Source organism: Dicentrarchus labrax, unplaced genomic scaffold (genome assembly GCF_905237075.1).
Source record: "Dicentrarchus labrax unplaced genomic scaffold, dlabrax2021, whole genome shotgun sequence".
NCBI lineage: Eukaryota > Metazoa > Chordata > Actinopteri > Moronidae > Dicentrarchus > Dicentrarchus labrax.
In genome coordinates, this window is record NW_026136707.1 from 26,647,706 (window position 1) to 26,656,743 (window position 9,038).

The following is a 9,038-nucleotide window of genomic DNA, read 5'->3' on the forward strand; positions in this document are numbered from 1 at the left end:
GATGAGGATTATTAGGCCTGCTGCAACAATCACCTTCACCTTTCCTATTATCATCAGCGGTATCTAGACAGCAGAGCTGTTTTTTATGGCCATTAAATCTGAGCTTTGCACTATTCATAGCTCCAAAAGAAGGATCAGCAGCTGTTCCTCTGAGCGGTAAAGGCTACAGCATGAGCTCACTGTTTAAGGTCCTTGCGCCTCATTTAAATAATATTCCAAACAATTCATGCTTAACCAGAGCTGCACTTAACAAAAAGGAATACAAAGTAATTGTCCAATTAGAGGGAAAAAAATGTCAGGGGCACAGAAGAAGAAGGTTGAAGAGGCAGAGGAAAGTGAAAACAGATGAAAAGGATTTAAACCAATTAAAATAAGCGTCAGACTCGTTGCTGCACGTAGCAGAGCAGAATGGCTGCTTTCATCCTCTCCAGAGAGTGCTTAAGAGCAACTTTTCATTTGGATCCAGTCACACTGGCTGAGGGCAGGTTCAACACATAAAGCATTGGAGGAGAGCATCACAACAACAAATACTGTCGAGTGAGGAGGAAAAAAATACTGCCATGAACACAGAGAAAAGCAAACTGAAGTAAAATCATCACTGGCTTTCATGAGAGAGCTCCAAAATTGACTCGTGAAGTTCAGCTAACACTTGAAGTCATAGAGGGAGGATTACAGCATGTACAGCAAGCTGTCAAACACCTGTTTCTATCTCTGGAGTAAATCTGGTATATTTTCACCTGTTTGGTAGCATTTTCAAATGAGATCATACTCATTTATCTCTTTACTTTTCCAGGACTTTAAATAAACATTTATGAGCTAATTATATGGACATCCAGTCTGCGCCACTAGGCTCTATACAGTCGTCCATTCAAATTTCTAATGACAGAGGAATATGCATTCTCCTGCCTCAGATCAGCTTTTTATTAATTCCAGTGTGTATTAAAGACAGCAACCACTAACGATTGACAGACTGTACACAGCAAATGAAAAATGTTTACTTTTTGATTTGAGAGGGGGCAGGTCACAGGACTGGGTTACAGCCACAGAGTGTAAAACTGGATGTAGACTCTGTGACGTCACCCATAGGTTTCTGCAGAGCCGCTGGGTGGCATGGGTGGAGCTGAGGCAGTCTGAATGTAGCTTGGTTACTGAAACCAGCCGCCTGTGACAGCACCCGCCTGTCACTCAAAGTGACCATGCCCTTAACTTGCAAAACTTAAAGCTTATATAATTTAAATGGATGAGTTCTATAAAAATCCCAACACCCATACAGTTGTCATGAATGGGGAAATTAGCTATAGAGCCTAAAGGTGTTCTTTGTACCAGGCTGTAAACATGTTTATTTCTGCTGTAGTTGGACATTTTATGGAGATTGACTCACTGCTGGAGCCTCAAGTGGCTCTTAAAGGAACGGCAGGTTTTTATTACTTCTATGTTGATTTCAGTTGCTAGCCATGGTGGTTTCTGCTTGGTTGCACCGGGTACTCACTACGTTTGTGTGTCATGACCTTCAAAATTTCTTAGTAACAACTCGCTGGTTTCAAACAAGTGATTCACCTTATTAGAAGTTGTTAGGAAACGTCCGTAGTGCCAATGAAACACATCAATTATGTAAACAGAAAGTCATTGGAGCAAGCTGCAGCATGACTTCCAAAAGTAGGAGCATTAGAGGGCCGAGTAATATTAAATATTAATATTAAACTTAATTGCTGATCCTTTGTAAATGTAAGTACCTCTGCCACCCTCTGCATCTTATATACAGAGGCACAAGGTACCCTTTAGCATCATGTCATCAGTGTCAACTCCAATGTAACCCATCTGTGTCAGGTAACAGTGTATCGGGCGACAAACTGCGCATATGGAGGTGGCTGGGGTGGATGGATTGGTTCATAGGGATCTACATACAACATGGCACAGCAATGTGCTATGATCATTCACCTGTGCTTTTCCTGCTACTGTAAGTCAACATGTCTGCTGTGAGAAAGGTCTTCAGTGAGTTCATTTATGGAATCCAACCAGAAATGGGATTCATGCAATAGTTTCTTCAAGGAGCTGTCCCAGCTTTGACTAATATTCCCTAAACTCTTAATCCACCATATACAGTACACTGCACTGCGGCTGGACTGTCTTTTCTGTAAGAATTATCTGTAAGCCTTCCGTACTTCAGACCTCCACCTCAGCATTTTGAAATAAATTCATTGACTTCAGAACACTGGGGCAGACAATTCTGTGGCAAGGGTTCAGATTTTCAATTATGAGTCCCAATTCCACATTTTCAGACATTGAAATGGATTGTTTATTTAGCACGATGAATTGATCATGTTCTTTGTTATCAGCCAAAATTGTTCCTTGGCACATTGGTTGTAAGCTTTACGTATCCCTTTTTTAATTATTATTAAACACATGTATGAGCATAAAATACCTGTCATGATGGCAAGAGTGACGGCAGTTGTCCTACTTTTGTTATCATTACATGTTGCTACTTCTCTTAACAGCAGGTCACTCAAAGGTAGTATTTATATGGAATATCAGAATATCGACTACCACCGTTTTTTTTCATGCCCCCATCAGCGTGTAGAGCCAGAATATTTTCACATCTAACTCGGTAAGATGGTTAGACTCCACAAGTGTTGGAACAGCGGGAAGACCAAGACGGTTTTAGTTAGTTTTATTGTTTCTGTCAAGTTTGAGGTGTGTTTTACGAGGAGTTGTCAAAGCAATAAAGCTTAGTTTGGTAAAATAGAGAAACTTGAATTCAGAAGGTGTACAGCTGTATTTTTCAGTGTAATATGTGCTCGTCATGCAGTTAGTTTGAATTGTCCAGGTATTGAGATGTCCGTCTCTGAGACTTCTGCCTCCAATACAGTGAGGGTTAATTTGGTATGTGCACTGAAATACAACATTTAAAAAATTCTAAAGCAATATCTCTTGAAGAAACAATGTCCTTGTTAATCTGCATAATCCACAGACATCCCTCAACAGCGACAACATAGGGACGATTTCTTTGGAAGACAGTTTTGGTACAGAATCTTTTATGTCATGAATGAGGCAGAAATGTCAGACACCTTGAAAACAGGGAATAAATGATCTTAACTATGTGCCAAGTAAAGAATTTTTTTTTTTTGTAATTTAGGTAAACTGCCCTTTTAACTGGATTTATGAAAGCCTGACAAAGGTTGAACTTTAAACTCCCAATGACTTCTAAGCAAAGGCACAGAAACAATAAGATCATTTCTGGTAAGTGTACCATAATCCCTTTTAAACAAGCAGTCTGAAAACAGAAGACGGCATTCTGTTATTTTTGAACAGTGTCTTCATCACAAACACAACACAAACATGTGAAAATAGATTGAAATAAATTACAATGGATTTGAGGCTGAGGAGTTAATTACCAATCTGTTTGGCTGCCAGAAGGAGGCTCTTCAGTTCCTGACTGGCAGCTTGCTGCTTAGCTTTGTCCTGATGCTCACTGCAGAAATGGACAATCTTCTGCCACGTCAGGCCCTCTCTGGCAAACAGCTCCCGTCTCTTCAGTCGTTTGGTCTAACGTGAGTCACAGGGAGAAATACAAGAAACCATTTAGAGAAAGAGGATAGTAGAAGAGAATAGTACTCACTGCTCTGATCATTTGTATTTCCTTTCATTTGTTTATTTATAAGGACAAGGCACATAAACATTTCTGTAAATGTGTTAGCCAGCTCCAAGCTTCAAAAACATGTGATACTACTTTTCAAGTTATTATTTCTTATAGCATCCTTTCATCATTCAAGTCTTTTGAACTCTACACCCCTGTGGCTTTCTTTCTTCCATCAGGGTTATTCTCTCAGACTCCACAAAGCTCCGGAGCATGGACAGGCCTGGAGAGATCACCAGTCGATCAGGGGTCAGGGCTGACACATACACCCCATTTACACCTGGTACTGAAATGTGATCTGTATCCGGACAGGATCCCATCTCGCCTTTGCATTTACACCTGGTATTTTGATGCATTCTGTGTTTCATGCGTTATCCTCACTCTGTCCTCCAGAGCAATATCTACTCAAGTAATCTGAGTGGCAGAAAATCAGCCCCAGTCTCCCTTCAAATATCACAGAATTTTGAGAGTTGTTGTGTTAGGGGTGACTTTATAAACTTTGTGAAATGCTGTCTATGACAAATTCTTAAGTATTTGTCCCCTCCTGTGAATTCAAAGTTATTCCTATATTTGTATAAATATTGTCAGTTTGTTGCAGTACCAGAGTATAGGCTACTCTGTGACTCCATAAATGAAATGCCTTGTTAACAGCATATCCATCACACTCAGTTATTTCTTACTGTATATCTTGCTTTCATTTTTCACACAGTATAATATTAATTAATAATAATTGAATAACATCTTCTGGCACTTTCATGGCACAAAACAGAACCATAAACAGCAGTTAGAGGCGTGTCTCTTTCTGCCTTCTCACTGCTCACTCTCTAAATTTGAACAACATGGATTTTATGTGAGCTAATAATAACAAAATCCATATCAGTTATGTTGTGTACAGAATCTTTTTGATTTAAAATTCTGCTATCCTTGATACCTCAAAGGTGGTTTAATAGTGTAGGTACACATGCATCCTCAGTAGTTGTGGTAGTAGTTGTAGGAAAGTCAGTGTTAAGAGAGCAGTGAGGTATTAAATCTGAGCAGGTGTGACAGTTCAGGCTCAGAGGTCAGGAGCAGCATTAACGCAATGACTCTGTCACAATCAGTTACAATCAGGATCTCTAGGTTTTCTAAAAACTAAGCATTTTAACACAAGCTGGCAGATAATCTCAGTGACTCCAGCCATCTTTTTCCCTGAAGAAGCACTTTTTCTGCTTTTCTGGATTTAACTGGAGGTGAACCAGGTAAAAGTGAAGGGCTGAATACCGTTCACAATTTCATTTCTGGGGTAAGAAAGAGGCAACCGATCTGAGAAACAAATCACTGACACGGAGTGAAAATATGGCAGATTTCGAGATGGTATAATGGTTGTCAAGGATGTAAAATGGCAAAAGCAAAAAACAGAATATTAAAAAACAGGGAGAATCCGCCCAGCAGAACCCACCTAGATACAGTACTGTCAATCGGAGAGCAGAGGACATTGTGTCAAAAGAAACACCAAATATCGTAGAATTGCTAAGACAAACCTCCCCCTAGCCTGCAGAAACAGTGGTCGGGATTGCGGGGCACATGTACACATACACTCTGGTACTGACCAAAACTGAAACATTATTGGAATGATGCATTCCAAGCTGTCAGGGAAACAAGTGCATATTGACATCCCACATCTCCCTGTTGGGAATGACACCTGAAGGGGTAGAAGGAAGGAGTCAATTATTTACTGCAAATTCTGTTTACAGCAGCAGTGAAATGTATTACAATGAACAGGCTGAAGCAGTGTAGGGTAGGGTAAGGACCTGAAAACCACTGGGTAGGGTAGGCTAAGTTAGGGTAAACCAAGTTCAGCTAAGCAAAGGCAGCTGACTGTGTTGTGTGTTCATGACTGGCCTAAAGAAGACCACAAAAGTTTGTCAGGCTCAATAAACAGTTTTTATTCTGTCAAGTGTTTCGAGTCTTGCGTGTACTGTGTGAGTTGGCAACAGCTGACAGAGGTGGCAGACTGTTGGTTTTGGATGGAAAAAGCATCACACTGCTATGCCACTAATAGGTCAGAGAAAAATAAAATCACAAACAGGTGAGCAGAGTCTCTTTTTTTATGATCCCCTGCAGCTGATAATAAATCCAGTATTGACACAGTCACACTTAATATACATTGCAGGCATCAAATATTAGGAGTTTTTGTACTAAACATCTGGCACATATCTAGTGTCTGTATATTTTGATGGCCAACAGCAGGAATTTCATACATACTAACATCAATAATATATGATTAATATGTGGCATTAGGGGTGTGTCAATGCTTCACTGCTCATTTCTCACTACCTGCAACCAAAAGCGCTACCTGTGCTATTATATACTGTTTTCCAGGAAGTTATCATTTAAAAACTATCATGACATTTTATCTCCTGCACCAGAGCTACACATATTAAGCGTCACTTACACAGCAGACTCTAATCACACACTCTCATGGTACAGTCACCGTTTCCACATACTAAAAACTGGATGTTGATTTCAATCATAAATGAAAACAGAGTATAGTGCAGAATCTACATCTGTGTTTTTGGATATTCTATCCATCCAAAATGAAAACATTTGTATTTTTCCATGTGGAGGGGGAAAGGGAGCTGGGTAGGAGCCATACAGTGTGCAAGCTGTGTCATCGAAGATAAAATATTCCTGTAATACAACAAACGTGCAAAATCACATTACTTGCTTGCTCACAGAGCTGGAAGGAAAACAACCTGCTGTAGTTGATGCCAAACATAGAACCATCCAGTGAGTGTCAGAGCAGGACACGTCGTAGAATATTTAGTGAGGGAAAATATGCTGACGTGATTCATTTGACATTCATCATGATGGATATTAATGATTCAGGTTTTGTGAATTCAGCCATACATTAAAGTCCAGGTGGAATGAAAAATGTAACCCTTTAAGATTGCATCCTTATTTATATTCAAATAAAAAATTCACTTCTTTGTATTTTTATATTAAAATCCAATAATTTTGCCTTCCTGTAAAAGAATATATAACACGTGCTTATGTAAGCATATACTAACCAATAATATCATGCCATTCACCTGTCAATCAATCAAACTTCAACTTTTTGAGCCACATAGAGCAAAGATTCATTTGTTAGCTAAAACAGCAATAACACCACCTCAGTACTTTATTCCCTGTCTTCAAACTGTCCTCAGTCGCCATCAGATGCTGCATTCAGTCCCAGTCTGACCGAGCTGTTCACTGGGAGCTCCCTGTCCAGCAGAGTCAGCTAATGGGTCCACTACAGCTGCTGGTTGGGGGGGCATAGCTAACACACAGCACTAACGTCCACTTGCCTGTTTTTACAGGAAATGTGTAAATATGCAGAAGCAAAAAGCACACTGCTGTTTCACCTGGACTTTAAATGGGTACTCCACTGATTTACACGTAAATGTCAGTTAACTGACAGATTACTGAGCCCGCAAATTCAGTTGTATTTCTTGTCCTTCTCAACTAATCAACAACTACTAGTTGTGGTTAATACGATTTTAGCCAGCATTACCAGAACTGTAGTTACTGCATAAAACACCAATGCCTGTTTTACAGTCCTGCATCATTCAGATGTGGTGGCCACGAAAACTTGCGAGGAATGCGAAAGGCCCTACGTAGAGCCAGTGTTTGGTTTGTTCGTTCTGGGCTACTGTAGAAACATGGCGGTTCAACATTCAAATAACCCTAACCCTCAAGCTGCCTTTTTTTTTAGTCAGTGGTCCAACTCGACCTATGTTAGTGAAAGTGCTGTTTTTAATTAGATATGAAAGCATAAAGCATGCATTTCAGATGAACGAGATGTATACCCTTTAAATACCATGAAAATAGAAAACGTTCACCATGTTGCTGCTATTAAATTGTATGTAGGCATACGCACCTGTAGGTTATTGTAAACAGAAATTGTGATTGGTTCAATAGATCCTCCCAAACACTACATACACTACACACTGGACCTGTGCTTTATTTCCCAACTCTGCCTTTTAGGTTCCATTCCAATAACCTTTCCAGTGAGCCAACATGCAATTAGTATCATAGGTATCACCGGTGTTTACCTTACTATTTCAGGTCAAAAAGGTCTGTTGTGACAATACTAGTTTACAATTATCCACAAGCTGGCCTCACCTTTAGATCATTGAGCTGCTCAGTAAAGTCCTCCTTCTTGCTGACAGTGGAGAAGGAGCGCAGTGCACCTGTGAGCCGTGGAGGAGACATTGTTCTCTGTGCTCATCCACTGGTTCTCCAGCTTATTCCTGTGACAGACAGACAGACAGACAGACAGACAGACAGACAGAAACAGTAAACTGAAATGATGATGATGGCAGTGTGGTTTCTAGCCTATCTATGGACACAGCGCATGTCTATCTTAATACCCGCTGAACTCCACACAGGAAAGCTGTGAGTTTTAAGTTGCCTTTACAAACTACAATCACACACACACAAGGTAGGACATTATAAGCAAATGTAACACACCGTTATGGAGCTGTGGTGTATTCGGCACTGAACCCCAATAAAACACCTAACAGCAGTTAAATATTGGACTCTAATAGCTGTGTGTGCAGAGGAGTAGCATTGTGTTGGTTGGAGAGTAACCGTGATACCTTGAATAAACATCAGATTATTAGCGTAAATACGGCTGCTTGGTGCCGAATTAAAGCACACATACTATCGACTCACCCGAACTCCGAAATGATCTTCTAAAACGAACACGTTGCTAAAGTTGTGCTGATATTACGTCAGGTGTTTTTAACGACCTAACAATGTCTCTACGGACAGGAGAACAGAGCTACAGCTCGCGCCAGAGTCAATGAACTATTATGTATTATTTGTAACGTTAAACTAAAGTTCTCTGACGCCATGTTCACCAACTTTTACATATTATCACGAAAGATGCTCACTAACGTTGTGTCTGTGCTGCTAGCTAACATTAGCTGTCAGCTTGGTTGCCACTTCCCTAGCCGCATTAGCTTTATCACTGTGAAGACCTGTTAGCATGAACGTACCGCGACAAATTAGAAGTGAAATAAACTCTGTAAAAGTTTCTAACGTTATTTCAATAAGTACCTTCCAAAGAATCAACTGTCAGCGTGTGAGTACACTACCGGCAGATGTCAACAGGAATTGCTTCTACGCTATGAATTGTGGGTGCTGTAGTTTTTAGCGCAAATACTTGATGAAAGGTATGGCTGAAATGACTACATTACCCATTTACACAGAGTAGCGCTGCATCACACAGGGTTCGCCTTTACATTACACCGGCATACACCAAAACCCATGCAGGCGGAGTCGGTACTGGAATTAAAACGGGGTCCGCCGCTGCTTGCTACAGTTATCCGAATAAGTCTGCTCCAGTGCGGTGGAGTTGTTCGCTGCCCCCAAGGTC

At 40.5% G+C, this 9,038-nt stretch overlaps 1 protein-coding gene across 4 annotated transcripts in view; it reads right to left on the reverse strand.

The window, feature by feature from the left end:
- The window catches only part of ascc3 (activating signal cointegrator 1 complex subunit 3), a 167,363-nt gene extending 158,528 nt beyond the window's left edge, over positions 1-8,835 (reverse strand). The window contains exons 1-3 of one of the 4 annotated variants that reach the window (XM_051407231.1): positions 8,720-8,835; positions 7,781-7,908; positions 3,393-3,543 (exon numbers count right to left, since the gene is read on the reverse strand). In XM_051407231.1, the coding sequence (XP_051263191.1) occupies positions 3,393-3,543; positions 7,781-7,870 (241 nt within the window). In that variant the 5' untranslated portion in view covers positions 7,871-7,908; positions 8,720-8,835. The other 3 variants (XM_051407232.1, XM_051407230.1, XM_051407234.1) reach the window with 3 other exon arrangements.
- Between the last annotated feature and the right edge of the window lie 203 nt (positions 8,836-9,038).